This window comes from Pteropus alecto, unplaced genomic scaffold (assembly GCF_000325575.1).
Source record: "Pteropus alecto unplaced genomic scaffold, ASM32557v1 scaffold69, whole genome shotgun sequence".
In the NCBI taxonomy this organism is placed as follows: Eukaryota; Metazoa; Chordata; class Mammalia; order Chiroptera; family Pteropodidae; genus Pteropus; species Pteropus alecto.
This window is the reverse complement of record NW_006494610.1, coordinates 1795004-1815975: the sequence shown is the minus strand read 5'-3', so window position 1 is coordinate 1815975 and position 20972 is coordinate 1795004. Positions and strand designations below refer to the sequence as shown.

The following is a 20972-nucleotide window of genomic DNA, read 5'->3' as shown; positions in this document are numbered from 1 at the left end:
TTCTGTCGATATTACAAGAAGCAGCCTTTGTTCAGAGATGTAATTATATGTAAGGGATATATTTCTAGAAGTGGTACTGCTGAGTCAGGGGGATGGTACATATGGAAATATAATTGCTATTGCCAAAATACCTTCTGGAGGAATTGCATCAGTTTAAAGAGTGAATGAATGTGTTGTTTTCTCAAATACCCAGTACTACTGGATATTATATTATAAAATATTATGAATTTGTTAGTTTGAAAAGTGAAAAAAATGGGGCTCTTCGATGATTGCATTGTAGTCTTTATAAATGAGGTTATTTTATTTTTAAGTCAAAATGAATCTAAGCAGCCTTTCTTAGTGCTTCTGCATTTCAAACTAAAAGTTTTATGTAATAAATATATTTAGAGATATAAAACACAAAAAATAATGCATACAGTGTTAGAAAAGATATAGACATAATTAAAAATATTCTTTGTCATAATAACATTTTAAAAATAAAGAATAACATTCATTGAATGTTTAAGTCGTTTAAACCTGAGCCAAACTTTATACAAATGTTATAAATTTGCATAGAGGCACACTTATATTCTGCTTAATTGTTATTTTTTACTGAAAAATCTGAGAATGACTAATTTTGAAAAAATGTGACTCAATGTGTTGAAAATTTAAGATTTATGAAGTATCTTATCACTTCAAATTAAAGTAAAAGTTTGATCTTAGTGATAATACATTCATCTGGAATACTTTTCCAAGAAGCTTTTGCAATCACTAAAATAAAGAACATATGAAATGCTATTTTTGAGTAGTAATAGCTATGCATGTTGAAAGATTTTTCAAATAATTTTAATCATAAAAATAATACATTTCTAATAAAATATTTCCTTGTCAAAGAGGCACTAATTACTGAGAAAATAACTAAAGTGAACTTATGGAAAAATTTGTTTTTATAGTCTAGCAAATAAAAAATTTGAAAATAATTCTACTCTAAAAATAAATAAAAATCTAGTTTACTTAAAGAGATAAAGAAATGAAGAATCAAATTAAAGGAGAAGATGCTTGCACAGCCTTGCCTAAAATCCATTTTTTCTCAAATATATACTCAGCTAAAATCTTGGTTCCCCAGGCTCTTGCAATTAGCAATGAGCATGTGACATAGTCTCCCACAATGCACTTAATAAATGGAGTTATACTTTCAAAACGGAATAAAAGTATTACTTATCAGTTTCATTTGCAATATATATATATGTTTATATATATAATTATATATACGCATATACGTGAAAACACCAAAACCAATGAGTCATTTTAGTGTTTTTCAAATACTATGATCCTTGTTGTTGGAACATCCAGACACTCTTGACTTAATTATCCTTATTTTCCTTATTTATTTGCTCAGCGGTACCTTCATGCAAAGATAGACAAAGTATAGAAAAGACCATGAATCTCATATCTGCTTAATGTTGTTTTCTGTGAACAATGCCACTGAAACATTTGAAATAAGAGTCGATTCAATCTGTTGAGTTCTGAAAATTAGCTGTGCATTTAATATCTCTGTGGGATCCCATTCAGTGAGAATATTCAGGGTTTGATTTGTTAGCAAAGTCAGGCTGATTCAGTCAGACTTCTCACAGGAAGTTGGGAATGTTAAAGCTAAGATTAGTCAATATCTTAATAGTAATACTAAAAGTTATTCCTTAAGCACTGGTAGTTCTGGATTCTTGAGTTTTAAATTTATTGCTGTCAGTTAAATGAAACTGGTTTTTTCTTCCAAATGCATCTTTCTTCTACCACTATCTCCTTTTTTTCTTGACCTAGCTATTTCTCTCTGGGAAAATATCCCATATAGTATGTAAATATAGAACTAACCACCTACCTTCATTTTAAACTATAAAGAACAAAGCTGTTTCACTCACTGGGGTTGGCGAAGTTGCTGTAAAGGGTCAGATAGTGAATATTTTTGACTCTGTGAGTTACATGGTCTCTGCTGCAAGGACTTAACTTTGCCATTAGCATAAAAGTAGCCAGTAGCCAAAGATGAGCTGTAAACTAAAGTGCATGGCTCTTGTTAGACAAAATATAGCTTTCATGGCTGAAAGTCTTTCTTAAAGAAACAATGTACCAGGTATTGCTAGCAAGAAAGACTAGATCCTGGGGCATGAAGTCTGAACCACCAACTGCATGGCTAGGTGAAAAGACAATGTGTCCTCCGTCCTGGAGTTTTTGAGTTTTTATATATTGGGTAGGTGGCGGTGGTGGGGAGCTGAAGTGGGGCCAGCTCTAGGATAGGTGCAGAATCCACAAGGAGAGAGTGTCCACTCCTGTGGATTCGCCGTGGGCAGCAGATTGGAAAGTTCAGGTATAAATAAGAAGTGGAGGCTCTTGAGGGGTCTGTGGCACCTGGCTATTCTCTCTTTTTTGGATAACTGTGGAAATAGTCACCTGGAAATTAATCTTAAATTTCAACAGAAATATAGGAATGTGAGCAGCCTTCTGTCAGAGCTGGTAAACAGGTTAACAGTTTCGTCTCTTACTCTCACTTTTTTGCCGTTGTAATTTAATTTAGAACATCTCAGAACTTTTTTTCTTGTCACTGTGTTCCTAAAAAACTTTGCTTACAAAAACAGCCTGAGGGCCAAATTTGACCCAAGGGCCTTAGCCTGCCTTCTTGCTGTCTCCTACTTCTAACGCTACATACCTAAGTAGAAAATCGACTCCAAATATTTTTGAGAGAACCAGTCATTTCTAATTAAGGCCTCTATATGAATGTGGAATAAAATGATCTGGAAATTTCTCTGTATCCTGCTTTGCAGCCCAATGACTTAGAGCTTGTAGAGGGATTTTGTATTTGAAAGAGCAGTGCACTTGGTAGAACACTAATGCTAGCCATCCCTTTTGGCAACAGTTAGCAACTTTAGTAGGGCAGACACTGCCGGTTACCTACTCGATGTCCCTTCCACCCTCTCTCCTTACTGACAAAATCCAGATTTATTTGTGAGGTGACCATATACATAGCTAAAAATCTGGACTTCCCACACCTTGTACTTAAATGCCAATAGTATGTGACATCCCTCTAGCAAACGATATACAAATAAAGTCTACTTGGCGCAGCTTCCAAAGGCCTTAAGAAAAAAAAAATACTGTCGGCTTTTGTCCTTAGTTCGTCTTTCTTCCTACTTGGAATGTAGTTTTGATACCTGATATTTCTCAGGTATATTGCAACCAGGAGGGTAAAGCCACATGTTTAAGCGGGAAGAAACTGAAAGCTAAAAAGAGATTGATCTGCGAACTTCCTGGAGAAGGTATACATACTGTGGTATGCTTGAATATAGATTCTTGGTTAAGTTTAAAATAAACTTATTTGATTAAACCACTATAGCCAAGTTTTTGACATGCATAGCTTGACTCATTACTATCTTCAGCTTAAAAAAAAAAATGTAATATGATCCAAAATTCAAATTTACACCAGAGTCAGATTACATTAATTTCTCATTTCTGTTCCTACCTCTATTTTAATAGTTTCTTCTCAAAGACAGTTCTATTTCAAAAGATAGTTCTATTTTAGACAGAAAATTGAGGAAATCTCAAAAACACTTTCTTCACTAAGTCTGAGTTTGCAGGTGTGTGCAGATTAAATACTTCTGCCTGCAATATTCTCAGCAGGCATCACTGACCCGAAAGTAGGGTATGAAAGAGTGGGGAGGATGAAGTAGAAATTGAAAGAGCTTTTAAAAATCAATATAATGTTAGGTTGTGCAAGATGCTGAAATACAAGAAGTTGCTCTTAAAGAAACAGCTGGATGGATGGGTCAGAGTGCGTTAGGTTAAGTTTTCCTTATGAACTGAATGGGGAGGGGTAACTGTGAAGCAGTCGCACAGCTGGGGAAGAATGCTGCAGAGCAGATAATAACCTGACAAATAAAGATGGTGTCATGACAGCAACCACACAGTCTTCTGGGAGAGCAGAGGTTTGCCATGGGATTCTCTGAAGATTAACTTTTTAGACTCTTCAAGCTTAGTGCAGAAACATTTATTTCCTAAACTTTCCCACAGGAATGTGATTAACTCTCTTGATCTTTAAAAATAACTAAACAAAAGATTCCCTCAAGGCCTCGGTCTCATCCACATGTGACTGACAGGCAGGAGTGCTAGAGATAGAAATGAAAGACACAGAAAAATATCCTTACCAGTTCACTTTTGATACCCATTCTAACTCTTCATTTTGATACTTTTGGAAGTATTTCTAAAAGATAGAGATTTGTAAAATTTATTTGAACATTTTTTGGTTGAATAACACTTCAAAGATAAACTATAAGTAATTTTTATAGCAGGCTATAAAGAATGTACATAATATTCTGGCACTCTCCATTTCTTCCCTAAGGAAATAGTGATCATTTTGAAACCTTGTTGTATGAAGAAAAGTGTCTGGGTTTTCCTGGCCTAGAATTTTTCTTGTGTTTCTCACATTGAACTTATTCTTCATGATCTAGACTGTGATAAAATGAAAAATTGTTTTTTTCTGAGACTTTCTTAACGAAGTATTAGTCTTTGTTAAGAAATGTTTACTCAAGTCATAATCTTTAAATAATGAATTTCCACTAGTTCATTTCAGAAATGCTGAGTTTCTCCAGACCTGAACATGCTCTCTGCAGACACTTCATGGGAATTAATACTGTTCGAATGTGGCAGGTGTGTTCTTATCACATTACGAAGATGGAGAAGGGTAGAGATTAAAAGCCCTTTGACTTCTACTAACCCAGTCTGAACAGCAATTCCCATTTACTTATTACCAAAGGACTTTCTTTGTAATGCTGTGAATTACTTCACAATAGTCAGTAGAGATACTGATGTTGAGATATTATCAGCTATATTCTTGCCTGATATAATATGGCTTTCCAAAGCACAACAAACTTAAGCGTTGGTTATGCCATGCTGCAGAAAATAAATAAACCTTGCAGTTTAACCAAAGGTTTATGCCTTTTTTTGTAACTGACTTAGATCTCGAATCTGAGTGGAAGAATTTGGGTCACTTCTCAGAAGAGCTGTCCATTTGCCATTCAGGACTTCTCAGGAGATCCTGGGCCTTGGAAGTGGTGGCTTGCCTGGGACACAACTTAAGCACCTGAGTACACACCGCTTCCTCAGCCATGGAAGTGTTCCAGGGTATTTTAGGCTACAAAAAAGTTTCTTTTACATGAACCGCTTTTCCAGGTTGCCCTAGAATCTAGAAACATCACCAAACTAATACTGAAACAGTGGTGTCTTCAGGCTGGACTATATCTCTCCTAAATGCTGGGCTCAGCCAGTTAAGAAGACCAGAAATTAACCTGACAAGGAAGCTCCGAGTCCTGCCTGCCAAAGCGCAATGGGCTGATTATTAGCAACTAGAGTCCAGCAATTCATGATTCAGCATGTGTAAGAGTTCTCCAGATCCCGTTGTAAAGTAGTTAACACTTGTGAAGAAAAGGATGGAAGCAGAATGTCATTTCTTCCTACCCATTCTAACTTGCTTGTGGAATGATTGGTCCTTGGAGCAAGGAATCTGTCAGAGGGAATATGCTCAGGTGCATTCGTTCCAGATCACGGCAGGGAAGTTTTCCTGATGTGGAGCCTGAACTGAAGCTTCTAAGATGTGAGACTTTATGAGAGACTTTATGGGAGACTAAATGAACTTTAGTTCATTTCACTATCTGTGTTTATATAGCTACCAGATCACATGAAAGACAATGGCAAGCAAAAATGCAGAAAATAAGGAAGGTCTCATTTCAACATGGAGAATTTTTCTGAGAAATAAGGACTTTTTATGTAATTTAATTCTCATATATTGATCATATTGTTCAAATTATACCCTCTCCTGTTCTAGATTACAGTTAATGATCTATAAATGTCTTCCAAAACATTTTGATAAAAACTTTTCCAAACAATGAATAATATCCTCAAACTGGATAGACCTTTAACTTCACAAGATGAAACCATTATAAATGTTTAGAATCTTATATATTTTTTCCTGACTTTTCCTTAACTCATAGATATTAGACATTCTGTTTTCAAGTTACAGTTCTTTTCTTGGTGTATCCTTTGGTATAGATCAAGTCATTTAATCTATATGTTTGTTTCTTCATCTCTAAAATGAGGTTAATAATTTTGACCTTTTGCATTGGGGATTTGCTCTATTGTAAAGAACATTAATGCCTGCAAAGTACCCTAGGATCTATGGATGAAAGTGCAGGATGGAAGGAGTTATTCTATTTAAGAAAGGAAAACTAGATACACTCGAGTAAATTCCTTTCACATGTGTGTTCTGCTTCAGTGATGGTGACTGAGAGAGGTTGCTGGAGCGTGCAGATGTTCACATGCATGTTCTGCCTGGCAGGCAGTAATATTGAGAGCACTGCCGTTCCAAACACATGGAGACTCGCTGACCTGATCAATTCGCTTCTTCATTTATTTATTCACGGCTGAATTCCACTTGCCATGCAAGCGACAAGCATTCATGTTGGCAAGTGGGGAAATAAACATTACTTAGTTTGTGCTTTTAAAATAAATATGAGAAGGAAATGAAATTCCAAATATTTCATAAATGGATTTTAGCAAATATGTCTCCATAAGCCTTATTTCACTTACTGCTGAGAGAGGATAAAATGCATTGTGAAAGCTGGAGAAGATACATGAGGACTACTTTTCTTTCTTTAACTTGACCCCTGCATCAGTTCTTTATTGTGTTGCTTTTGATCTGGGCAAAAACCATGGCAGGTTGCCTCTCTTCAGGACCATAAAGACCATCTGCTCTGTAATTTCTCTTTTAAATGCCTTTAAAAGATAGAAGGACATTACCTATATGTCCTAATTTCCCTCTAGGAAATATTAGATGCCCATTCTTTTACCCTCTTTCCTGACTAAGATTCATTTTGGATAATCTTAATACCTAAGGGCAAACTGCAAATATGATTTATCAAAGAAGAGCCTGACAACAAATCAAACTTTAATCCAAATTTTATAATTTTTCACTAGTGATATATAATCTTAAACTTATAAAAATTACAAATGTTTCAATTAAATGTTATAATTATTCCAGACAAGGGTGAGAAATGTACCCAGCATGCTTCTTTTTTCTGTCTTCTCCTTTAGAAAATAAGACATCTACCAGTTTTGTAAAACTATCCAGATGAAAATCACTCGAATGCTCTGTTTTCAATAATAATATGAATCTATTGATCTGAATGGCTTCCCATTGCCAATTAAATCAAGAGCTTCTATTCTTCCTGCTTCCCAGAGTTTCATAAAATCTGACTATGTCTTACCTCTAAAAGTAATAATAGTTCATACTCATTGAGCATTTGCTATATATCAGGTGTTGTGCCAAACATTTTACTTTTGCTAACTGAAATAATAATTCCAAGAAGTCTACAAGGTAAGTACTGATGATTTGTAAAGTCACAAATGTGTAAATTGAAGTTAGGGAAGACTGAGTACCTTTCTCAGAGTCTCAAAGCTAGTGATTGACAGACAAGATACAGACTCAAGTCTGACTGATTTTAGAATCCTTCTCTTAACCCCTACAAGATGTTGTCTGCCATCCAAACACCTCTAGAAAATTGATGCTTTGTTTCATTTCCCCTATTGTTAGGTCTTCAGCCCTCCCTCTTCCAGTGAGTTTCAACCTCTCGCCTGCTCTAACCTGTTCACCTTGAGTCCCTCCTGATAAACAACTAATTGTTGAGCTCTCTACAGGTCTTTACAAATTGTGAGGTAGCAATTTTTTTTCCTGAAATATGTTTGTCTTGAGCTGTTGCCAAGGTTTAGACCAATGTCTGTTTAATTAGATTATTGTTGTCAGGGCTGAGCGGATCATGTCGGCTACATCAAGTGTCAGCGATATTGCTGATTGTGAAAGGAAGGTTCTTCTTCTGCATAGAAAGTGAGGCAGAAGTGCACACAATAGAATTGCACTTCCCAGCAGAAGTGCACTCATGTCTGCCTCTTGTTCATTCTTCCAACTGGGTGTCTCACCATCAAACCTTCTCTTCTTTATCAGCAATACCACTGACACGATCCTCTTGGCCCTGACAATCGTTCTTATCTTGCTGTTTGTTTTAAAATTGTCCTATCTATTTTGCCTTTTCACTTTCTTCTGCCTTCTTTTGGATTGAATAAATTTAATAGTTTCCTTATGCTTTTTTTGTTGTTCTATTGGCTAAAACCCTTTATTTTATTATTTTAATGGTTGCTGTAAGGTATATAGTACATACATTTCTTTAACTTATCTCAGTCTACCTTCAATTGTTATTATACCTTTTCATGTATAGAATAAGACCTTTTGACATTTTATGACATTTTCTCCTTCCTGGACTTTATGCTTATTGTCAAACATTTCATTTATAAATTTGTTACCCCCCAAAACATAGCTATTGGTTTTATTTAAACAGTCTAAATATATTTAAATAATAAGAAATATGTTATTTATCCTGTAATTACCATTTCTGGTGTTCATTCATTTGCATAGATATGTATTTCTCTCTGGTATTGTCTTCATTTTACCTAATGGTATTCTTTAGTGTTTATCACATGGATGTGCTGCTGTTGAATTCTTTTAATTTGTTTTGTCTGAAAACATCTTTATTTTGCTTTCTTTTTAAAAAGATATTTTCACTGGGTATGACATTTTACTTTGACAAGTTTTTAATTTTTTTTTCCAGAAATTTAAAGATGTTGTTGCTTCACTGTATTCTCACTTGTATTATTTCCAATGAGAATTATTCTGCCATTCTACTATTTGTTCTTCTCTACAGAAATATGTCATTTCTCTATGGATATTTTTTAAAATTCCACTTTTTTCCCCCTTATTTTTGAAAATTTTGATTACGATGAGCTTTGGATGTAGTTTAATTCATGTTTCTTGAACTAGAGGTTTGTTGAGAGATTTGTGGGTTTAGAGTTTTCAAAAAATTTTCATCCATTATATATGCAAATATTCCATCCTCCTTCTTCAGAGACACCAATTACGCAATTGTCCAATAGATTACCATCTCTGCTCTACTTTTTGAACATATGGAATACAGTTATAACTGTCTTATTTCACTCTTCTGCCAATTCTAGCATTTGCATCAGTTCTGTATTGGTCTTGATTGGTTGATTATTTTCCCTGTTTTTAGCTGTGTTTTCCTGGTTCTTTGCATGCCTAATAATCTTTAATTAGATATTAGATGTCATTAATTTTTCCCTGTTTGCCAACCATTTTAGTATGAATATTCTTGAGTTGGGTTCTGAAAGACAGCTACACTACTTGGAATCAAGTTTAGTTTTTGCTTTTATGATTTGTTAGGCAAATCCAAAGTAGCATTCAATTAATAGTTAATTACTCTTTACTGAAGCAGGACCTTTCTGATATTAATATTCAATGTATTGTGAGCTTTTCCAATTTTATTGGTGAGAAATGGCACTTTTACTGACTCTATATAGATGCTAGGCACCTTACTTGCTAGTCTTTCAGTTGGTTCTTTTCTTGACCTGCAGTAGTTTCAGGCCAAGAAAAAAATACACATGCACTGTTAATGAGTATGCCGAAATTTGAGATTCCTTCGTAGATCTCAGGGATTTTTTTTTTCCCTCTGTGCAGTCTTGAGCACTCAGCATTGACTAAGTCAAATCTGTGGTTAGATGTCTTTAAACAAAATCTCTTCTTCCAGTTTTCTGATTGTAGCTGTTTCTTAATTTTCCCTGTTAAGAAAGTCAATACTATCTTATATAAGTATCTGTTCACTTATCTGTCTCCCTTGAAGGGAAAATAATTGATTTGTAAATTGCTATATCCATATTACATAGTATGAATTAAAAGTATTTGTTGTTGGATGAACAAGACAGAATTCTCAATCATTTCTATAACTCAGAGATAGGAGTTCAGTCCAGGAATCTAGGAGGCTAATGAAAGACATAGGTATATCTGGAAATTTTAAACAAGATTCCAATAATGAGAGTCAAATATCAGATGTAGTGAGTAAAGGAATCAATATCCTCTCTTGGGCTTTTCAGGTTTTATATACTAATAATATCAAATATTAAATATATATTTTATGTTCTATAGTAACTAAGAGTTTAAAAAACTCCCTCTCCTCTTTACCAAAGTAGACATCTCTCTTTGACACAGTCGAAGTGCATTTTTCATGGGTTCTTAACTTGTGGAGGAAAGTTTTCAAAATGTCTTTGCCTTCACTCCAAAAATTAGATTATTATACATTTGCAGACTGAGGAACTGTGAGTAGAAGGCTAAGTAGAAATGGAGATTTTTATAAACCCCTCTCTGTCTTCTCACCAAGGCTTCCCTCTAAGACTTGGACTCTCTGTTGCTTATCAACTCCAGAAAGTTGTTGATCCTTTTGTTTCCCATTTTTCCCCCTGATAATGCAAGGGCTATAATTGTATTTCTTAAAATTTTCCATTTTTTAGAAGGCTCTGAAGTTTTTGGCAAAATTTAAATTCAGATTGACACCACTGTTCTCCCTGTGGCTGTTTCTAGTTCCGTGAAACTCTTGTTCTTTGAGCTCAGAATAGTCTTTATTTGGAAGACTGGTCTGCCTCCTTCTTCAGATACTTAGCCTAGAAGCAGTTATCTGGCCACCATCTCCCAAGAGCATATTTCCTTTCAAGAGCAAAGCTAAGGATCATGAAAGGTCTTGGCCCTTGCCCTGTGGGTAGGAAATAGCCCACTACAGCATTATTACCCCACCTGATAGCTATGTGATTTTTGTCATTCCTGAAAAACATCTTTTATAGTTGATCTGGGTAATGAAAACAAATTAAATGGACACCGATTTCAGGCAGTTTAAAGTCACTTTGTATGGATTAAGAGAGGCTAATCTTAATATATACTTTTAATTCAGAAATAAACCCCAAACTTCAAGACGCTCATTTGATCGTAGCTGTTTCTCAATTTGTTCAATATATTAGGTGTGCTTAGTGGCAGATTCTGAAGTAGAAATCCAAACAGGTAATGAGTATAATCCAATTTGCATGTAATCCAATTGTTTTAGAGAAAAGATTAATTAAAAGAAGTGGTAGGTTAATTTAAATCAAACAAGGCCAAACCTCTGTTCTGAGTTTAAATTTCTGACCCATGTTTGTTTTCCTGGATAAAATATAGAAGTCTGCATTGGATAAATAGCAATGCCAGAAAAAAAGTTAAGAATCACATTAAATCTTTCACAATAACAGATGGTCTTCACCAAAACAAGCTCGTTTCACCCAATGTATATAATAACATCAATTTTTATAAATAAGATTAAGTATCTTTTACAAGTGAGAGGGATGGGGGCTGTGGGTAGAAGGAAGTACACCCCATAACTTCCTCTCCCTTCATATCCATTCATAATTGCACATTTTCCCCATTTATATTTTTACAGGCACACAGATTATTACATTTATGTAGCCAAGATAATGCCAGCAAAGACTAGGTCCAGCTTTGCAGCACATTTCTGTGGTGATTGTGACAAGCTTTGATAAATAACCCAGTTGACAACTAAATTTATCTTGGAGCAGAGAATAGCATCGAAGGAGAGGGTGGTTTTACTCTTCCTATCCAGAAATCACCTCTGCTATCCAAAACAATATTTAGCAAGGGGCATTGTGGATGTAAAAGAATATATTACTTATTTATAGCATCCTTTTTGTTGTTCTTTGTCTACAGAGACTGAAAGAATTAAAGCAGCGGGAATTTGCTCGAAATGTAGCTTCCAAGTCATGGAAAGATGAGAAGAAACAAGAAAAGGCACTTAAACGACTCCATGAGCTGGCTGAGTTGAAGCAACAGTCTGAATGGTAAAAATTAGGGGTGTCTCAGATGGCTCAAAATTCTCTTCGACCTCTGAGGAAAGTTCAATGATCAATTTACTTGGTTCACTGTAGTAACATAAGTAAATTATAGTTAATCAACAAATATGTCTTAGGGCAAATGTTCCTAATAGTTAAAGGTTTATAAATTAATCACTTTGGTATCTGATGTTTTTTCTTCCCAATATCATTAATTTAATGTACTCTTTAATGAAATGATCCAAGAATGATTCTAATATACTAGCATTTATTCTATCCATTTGATTTCAATTGACCTATATAGCTCTTTAGTAATTATTTTAAGTTTTGTTATAATAATTTTAAAACCATAAATAACAATCAATCTTTTTAAGAGGGAATAAATCTTTTGTACATTTCCCTGCACACACCTGAATATAGAATAAATGACACTAGCATTGTCTGGACAAACAAGATGTAATTAATGCAGTGAAATTTAGCTTTTAAATTATAATTATAATAAGGATACACAAACACATTTTCATAACTGAAAAATAGCAATTTTATATAAGATTGGGATTGCTGGATATTTCAAAGTGAGGAGATTGTTACCTGAAACTCAATTAAATTTTCAGATTGTTATTTATGTTCATATGAATCATAATGTAGAACACTAATATAGTTAATTAATGTAGTTGACAGCAATCTGGTGAGTTGTGACATTTATATCTCTGTGCCAGAATTTAAACTCCTGTCATTTAAGTGAAAAACAATATACAATAAATTTGGAAGTGAACGACTCAATTATTATATCATAAAATTAGACCTCAAATTTGATTCTAAGAAAATATTTACTTTTTAAGATCAGTTATGAGTAGTGTATGAGTTAGTATTCAGCTTACATATATTTATGTATTTGCACATGTTATCAAGATAATTTAAATTATGAAAATACATGAAATATAATCAGATTAAAAATAGGTGGGAAATTTGATATGAAGAAAAAATAAATGTTAGAAAAATGTGTATCCAGAGGTGAGGTTAATACAAAAATGCATGCATGCTCTGAGGTCTTATAAAATCATAGAAATAGGACACACATTTGATACTGGCTTTTTATTTGCCAACACCATGAGGATCTTAAAATATGTTTTGAACCCATTGTCAGTAAAATATCAGACAGTCCTTGTCAAAACAGAACTTAGAAGGAAACGTTTAATGGTTATTAGAGGAAAAAAAATCTAGAGAAGCTGTTAATTACTGAATGATTAATTATGAAGTGCAATATGTCAGATTATAAAAAACAGAACAAGGCTCAATATAGAAAAACACCTTTCAGACAGGTCTTTTAAGGACGCACGACAGAAAATCTTAGAAACCTTGATAAACATAATTTTGGGTTTTCTTTTGTTATTATGAAGGTTGTCACATTTTTACATTTCTACTCACCCATTCCATATTTTCTTTTGGGAGAAATAGACAAAGGATCAGAGGAACTTTGATAATCATGATAGTGATGATGATAATGCTTTTGTTTAAAAGTTACAAGTTTGCAGAGCTACCCAAGTGTCTTCCAAATTACAACAAATTAAAATATCCACCCTACTGAGGTTGAGCTGTCCTTCTAGAAATCTTATTAACTAAACAAATACAAACTTAAGCACTTCCTCTATGGAGTAGGCAGATTCCATATGTCTCAGTCATTGTTAGGAAAACAATAGGTGTTCAGCTTTCCAGCTTGGAGCTAGAGAAATTATTTCATTCTTTTCTACAACCTAACATCTGCCTCGCAGACAATTGTTCTCTCACTTAAGCAGGCTATAGCCTAAGGAAAGTCACAATAGAATTATTTAATATTTTCATTTTGGCAGCTGAATAGACAAGGAAAGTAAGAAATAAAATGAAAAAGAAAAAGAATCACCTTTATGTATTACTCCTCTTCTAGATTACCTTTCTTTGTTTTTTATTCTCATAATGAGGGCTTAAGAGTAGGATGATATAGGTAACAAGAAGATTTTTTTCATAACTCAATGGAGAAAAGAGGTGAGTTTACTAGCAGTAAGAATATGTGAATCAGACTGATTTGTAAACTGATGGCAGGAATTGTTAATGGATCTTATAAAAGGCATTAAATTTTGGCCATCTTTTGGGTAGTTCGACATAATTTGGTTTCTTGCAAGACCAGTTATTGTATGCAGGGAGATGTGCTCTGTTTGTAAACTTCTATATGTGTAAATCTAAGTATGGTGCACCTTGATAAGGACATTTTTCCATATTTCAACAATTGAAGGACCACTGATTCTGAGAATATGAAGTTCCTTATATAAGAGCTGGATAATGTGAGACATTAGAAATTACATCATGTAAAGAAGTCATGTTGTTTCGATGTGTTTTATTTCCTGTTAGAAAAGTATACTTTTAGATTATGCATGTGTTGAGTTGCCAAGAATTAGAATTTTTCCAAAATAATAAAGATAAATTAGATTTAACATAAAGGAAATTGTCAGCAGTGAGATCAAAAGTTTAAGTATGACAATAAGAGGTATACAAGATTAATAATGAGGATAAATGTTAAAATGTGCAACAATATAATATTATATTTTATATAATATATATAATATAATAATAAAAATATGTTGGATTGTAAAGTGAGCATGAGAATTAAAGACAAGAAAAAATATATAATACAAAAACAATAAGATCACAGAGCTTTAAAAATATTTAAAAGAATATAAAAGGAAGAAGCTTGCACATTAGAGGGATAAATGGTAAAATAAAGCAGCAATACAGAAAAGAACATCTAGACTAACATAAATCAAAGCAAGAAAATGCACAAAACAGTATTAGCATAATAAGCAAAATATTATTAAGGAAAAAGTATGTAGAGAGAATATAAAAATAGTAAAATATTTGCATCATAATGGAATTAGGAGGGATAGAATGATAATAACCATACACCAGGCTTTCGGAATAATTTCTGCTGTTTAGTGCAAATATCAGATTGAATGAAGTTTGTACAGAAGGTCATTTAATACAGAATTATAGTTTCTATTTAATCCAAAATGCGGCTGCAAATATGGAAAAAAATCTCTGGCACTGAGGCAAAATTCAGTGCTGCAGTTGTTTCTGGACTCCATCCTTCTATCTCTAGGTACTTTCAGAGACCTGTAACTATAGTAAACCTCAATGCTTCCTACTTTCCTTTATGTTTAAAAGAAATATTCAATAAACCATAAATCTTAGAGTATTTTTTCATTTTGCATATTAAATATACTTAAATATACTCACTAAAAAACATTTTTAAAAGATTCAAAAAAGGAGATTAATGTGATGAATAAGAGGAAAGTTTTTGTGTTGAAATATTTACTATAAAAAACAGAATATATTTTTATAACATTTCTAAATTTAGTTTCTGTACAATTCAAGGGAACGCTGTAACTCTAAAGTTACAGCCATTATTTTATGGAGAACAATCTGAAATTAGTAAAGATTGAATAGTTGATGAAATTATTGCCTGTAAATTAAAATCCATATGATCGTAGTAAACAACAGATTAGACATAGTAAAAAATTGAATCAGTCAAATAGATATTAAAAATAAGAAATTCTTTCTGAATTAGAGAAAAAGACTAAAGACACTGAAGTATTGAGATAAATAATAAGACCTGAAGATATTTTCAGGTGAGCCAATAAATTCAGGACAAGAAACTAGGACAGGGAAGAAGCAATAATCAGAGAAATCTGAGAAGATGTGTCTGAGCTGAATAAAGTTGAAAGTATCCAACAGTGCTGCTTAAAAATAACCAAAAGTAATCAATCTATAACTATGATCTGGTAAGATATTATAGATATAATGTATTATATAATAATAATTATAACAAAAGTATATATTATAAATAAAACAATAGTCTGTATAACAAATATAATCAAATATATAAATAAAAAGTAAAAATTATAAAATCATACAAGTACTCAAGCATATTCATTTCAAAATTGAATAAATGGAGGCTAATTAAATATGACCCTGCAGTATTAAACATGTAAAAACAATGAAGCAAAGTACATGAAATTTGGTGGACAAAAGAAATGTGACTCCAGATTTCTATGCCGATTGGCCAAATAGTCACAGGTGAAGGCAATAAGAAAGAATTTCTCAAACCAAGGGCCCAGAGAGCACTCCTCTCCATTAAAATTTAACTACACGTACAAAAAGTATGAGTTGTTTTAGTATTATAACTTCAGCAAGAAATGGCTGAATGAAAATGAAATAAAAACATAATACAAAAAATAAGTCAAATACACATATCTAAGCGTGTGAAAAAAGAAAAGGAAAAGAAATTCAGCTCAAAGCGAACAATAGATCATTGACGTAGTTTGTATTGCCTTCCCCCATTAAGGCCTTGTTTTGTAGTAGAGGTTTTATACAGAAAACATTAAAGAGAAATTTTAAAGACTTTTGTCCCTTACACTATTGCTGTTTTCAGTTTTCCGATTGAATTACTAATTATGCTCAATAGAATGAATCCTCTTTAAAAAGCTATTAAAAGATAAAACATATATATGCACAAAAGGTAGAAAGAAAATATTTTGGTGAATAAGAAGCAAAAGAAAAGATTTCAAGATAATTGAAGATATAAGGAGGGCTTTGTAAAGGTTTCACTTTATTATGCATTTATTATAATTTGTCAAAATAGCAACAAGTCATAAAGAAAGAACTAACCCCCCTGTTTCAAAAGGAAGCAAGAAAGCAAACATGAATGGATATTAAAACTGAGGAAATAAAAATGACAAAATGCCAAAACTTAAAAAAAACAATTAAAGATATATTTTTATACTTTGGAAGTGACTTTTATTTCCATTTGATTTCTTATTTAATGTGAAGCACTGATTGACAACTTTTGTGAAAAAATATTAACTCTTTCAAAAAAATTGATACGTTCTAGAGGACATATATTGTGATCTAAATGAAATACTTTGTTTTCTTTTGCAGCACTAACATATTTACCTGCTATTGCCTTTTGTTAATTAAAAAAAAAAAAAATCCACATTTAAATGATGCAGTTTAGAACTAGCCACAATAAAAAAGATATGCTGACATATATAAGCACAGTGAAATGGTTATATTGTAGTAAACATAGTTCATAAATAGTAGCATAACCCATCATAGAAATTCTATGAAATGTTCACATGTAGATAAGTCTTCAAATCTAATTTCTTAATCATTTTAATATTTATTATATTTACAGTACTTCTGGAAATGGACCAGCATACAAAGCCCCCAGGGTAGCCATAGAAAAGCAACTCCAGCAAGGAATTTTCCCAGTTAAGAATGGCAGAAAAGTATCATGCATGAAGAGTGCTCTTCTCCTTAAAGGGAAAAATCTCCCCAGAAGCATTTCTGATAAACAGCGGTCTACTGTGCCAAATCGACACCAGCTACAGACAGACAGACTTTATTTGTTTGGGAATCGTGTACCACAAACATCTTCAGATCTCGGTAATGCAAATCACAGGACAGGAGTATCATTTTCTTTTTCCAAAAAAGTGCATGTAAAATTAGAATCCTCAGCATCAGTTTTCAGTGAGAACACAGAAGAAACCCATGATTGTAACAAGTCACCCATCTATAAAACTAAACAAACTGTGGAGAAATGCAAATGCCCTAGGTTTGCAAATGAAGGTACACACCTCACTAAGGAAAAAGATATAAACATCTCATCAAGCCATCTGGAAAGTGTTTTACATAATACCTTCTCCATAAGCTCTCACATTTTGCAAGACACAAATGACTCTATTGATGAAACAATAGAAGGTTCGACTGGCATTCATGCTTCCTTCTCTAAATCTAACATTTATCTTTCAGATATGGATTTTCCTCCTTCCATTAGAGGAAAAGAAACCAGAAATACACTGAAGAACCCTTCAGAAAGCTACATTGATCACGCATGCCAAGCAAATTCTTCCTCCGGCCCACCAAACATTTCCAAGCACAGTGATACCAGGCTATTTGAATGTCTGGATGAGTTTCCATCACTGGAGCCAAGTGAGCAAAACAGTCCAGTGAGTCTTAATCCCAACTCGAGAACGGAGAAGAGAGAAAAATCTTCAGACGAAACAAGAAGAGTGAGCAAAAATGTGCAAGGGCTTATAAGAGAAGCATGTCCCCATGATGTGAAATCTAAACCATTGCCTTTTCTCCATGTACAAAGCAAGGATGGCCGCACAACTCTCCAATGGCCTACAGAACTTCTGCTCTTTACAAAAACAGAGCCCTGTATCTCTTATGGCTGCAACCCATTATATTTTGATTTTAAGCTTTCTCGGAACATGAAGGATGGCCATGATCCAGAAGATTTAAAAACAGAATTGATGAAGGAGCCATTAGAAATGAAGAATAAAATAGAGAGCCATGTCTCAGGTTTAATCAAAGACCAACAAAAATTGATCCAAGAAGATAATCGATCTTCGAAACCAAAGATGATGATAGCTAATGCAGATTGGGAAATCTTCCAGAGAAAATATCATTTGGGCTACAGTGATTCTGAGCCAGATATGAGTAAACATAATTTTAGTGCAAGCGATTTGGAAATAAAAAATCATGAAGTGCCTGCTTACCTTGCTATCTCTCGGAAGAATTGTGTAGGAAATAATAGTAATAGTGATAATGAACTTGAACCTTCAAGGGCCCATTGGCAAAGCTGCCGAAGGGTGGTTCTAAATGATGGAAATGAGGATCTATCTTTTACACCTTACATCTCTAGGACTAAAAACCATAAACTGATTCCCTGTGATCCTCATTCAGATTTTGAAGATGGAAATCAATTCACTTGGAATTCTAGTTCTTACACAGTAAGGGGTCACAATGACCATGGGAAGGACTTTGGTGTGATTTTAAATAGTAACCACATCAGCATGACCAGCACTGTCTCCGGATGCAGAAACCGAAGTTCCCCAAAGTTGTCTCTAACTAGACGTTCTAGCCCTTCAGACACATCCCCTGACAGTACATCTAGCTTGAAAAGTACTTGTTCAAGTCATAGCTGCAGCGGTAATGGTGGAGGTAATTTGCTCTACTTCTGTAAAAGAGAACACAGCTCAGTTAAAAGGCACAAAGGGAAATGTCAAAAGCGCAGCTGCCTCTGCTCGTCCGATGAAATGGCAAAGAGCGACGACCGCCTGCCAACCGAATCACAGAGAGATAGAAACAGAAACTGCAAATTGTGGGGATCAGTTAAAAATGAAAAATACTCAAAACATAAATATGGTCCCTGCAGAGAAGGATACAAACTGGGCAAAAATCAACAATTTTCAAGGCCAAAATCCAGAAGAATCATGGGTTGTGATACTAGCTCACAGATTTCCTATGCTGGGAACAGTGGAAAACCACCTAATTGCCAGAGACCTAAGCACAGCAGATCAGGCTCTTACTCAAGAGAGAGAATTTATTACTTAAATAAAAGCGAAATGAGTCAACAGTCTTTGCACAGCCCTCATATTTGTGATCTGGGCAAAGTAAAACCCATACAGTGTAACTCTGGGAATATCAGCTGCCTTCTAAGGAACTGTTCCAGCCATCATTCAGAATCCAGAGAGTCAAATGTTACAGAAGAAGAGAAAACCTCCCGGACGGCCAAAAGCCTTTTAGAAAGAGTTCAAGCTAAGAAGTGTCAGGAACGATCGACTAATTTTGAAATCTCTTCAAATAGTTGTAAAAGTGAGTCAGAGGCTCATTCACAAATCCAATGCACAATTGAATTTACACCACCAGGCTGTAACAGACAAGCATCACCTTTACAGAACACAGGCAAAGGGAGAAATGATAAAGGCAATGCAACTCAAAGAACTCTTGAGAAAGACAAAGTAAACAGTTCACAGACAAATAATTTTACTGTTTTAGTGGATACTGATTGTGATAACCATCTTTCTAACGGCATAATTCACGTAGTAGCAGAGTCTCAGTCACCGAACATGAAAAAGAACCCAACAACAAAAGAACAATCAAAATCTCTAATGAGTGAATGCCAACCTTTTATTCAAAGTTGTGACCAAGTACCAAATGATTTCCTTGGTGCTTTTCCATCTAATAGACATACCGGTATACCTGATTCAACAGAGACCAAAGAGGACCAAATAAACCTAAACTTACAGGATGTGAGCATGATTATAAATCATGCAGAGGGGAATATAAACTCTTTCTATGACAGAACTATGCAGAAGCATGACAAAGTTGCAGATGAATTAGAATTGTGTCATAAATCCATCTCTCCCCCTTTAATTCAACAGCCAATAACATTTTCTCCTGATGAAATAGATAAATATAAGCTCCTACAGCTACAAGCCCAGCAGCATATGCAGAAACAGCTCCTATCAAAGCACCTTCGAGTGTTGCCTGCTACAGGGCCGACTGCCTTCTCCGCAGCCTCAGCGGTACAGACGGTCCCAGTTCACCAGCACGCTTCTTTCACCACCATCCGCCACACGTTCCTGCAGCATTTTGCTGTTTCTGCTTCCATAAATTCCCAGAGCAGTCACCTCCCTATAGCTCATTTACATCCTCTTTCACAGCCACCTTTTACTTCATTTACGTTTTCACCTCTGACTCCAACCATCATCCCCACACATCCCACTTTTATAGCAGGTCATCCCCTGCATTTAGTTACTGCTGCCCCCTTCCACCCATCTCACGTATCACTTCAGCCACTGCCCCATGCAGCATTTATCCCCACATTGTTTGGCCCTCACTTAAACCCAGCCGCAACTTCTATCATCCACCTGAATCCTTTAATTCAACCTGTGTTTCAAGGTCAAGATCTTTGCCGTCATTCTTGTTCCAGTCAGATGCAACAGTTAAATGGAGTGAAAGAGGCCTTAAATGTGTCAGCGCACTTAAACTAATAGATGTCAAAGCCCCCTCTTTGGATAATTAAAATAAATTGTCACTATCTACGAAATGATATGTTTAAAGTGTATGTGATTATTATAAGATGTAAATATTGGTGCCAATTCAAAATATGATCAATGTATAAATATGCACTGAATTACCAATATTGAAATCAGAGCATTCTAAGAATTTTTTTTTTAACTTTGAAAAATAATAGGGTAAATTTAAAATAATTTTATGGAAAGGTAGAGGGAAAAGATCTGTTTTGGATGAGTTATCACAATATTAGAAATAATAACAGAAAATCAGGCAGATCATTAATACTACAAAGA

At 34.2% G+C, this 20972-nt stretch overlaps 1 protein-coding gene across 1 annotated transcript in view; it reads left to right on the top strand.

Moving 5' to 3' along the window:
• ZNF804B (zinc finger protein 804B) overlaps window positions 1-20654 on the top strand; it is a 442076-nt gene extending 421422 nt beyond the window's left edge. The window contains exons 3-4 of the mRNA XM_006925708.1: window positions 11660-11790; window positions 17006-20654. Of these exons, the coding sequence (XP_006925770.1) occupies window positions 11660-11790; window positions 17006-20654 (3780 nt within the window). The remainder of the gene's footprint in view (window positions 1-11659; window positions 11791-17005) is intronic.
• Window positions 20655-20972: the final 318 nt, after the last annotated feature.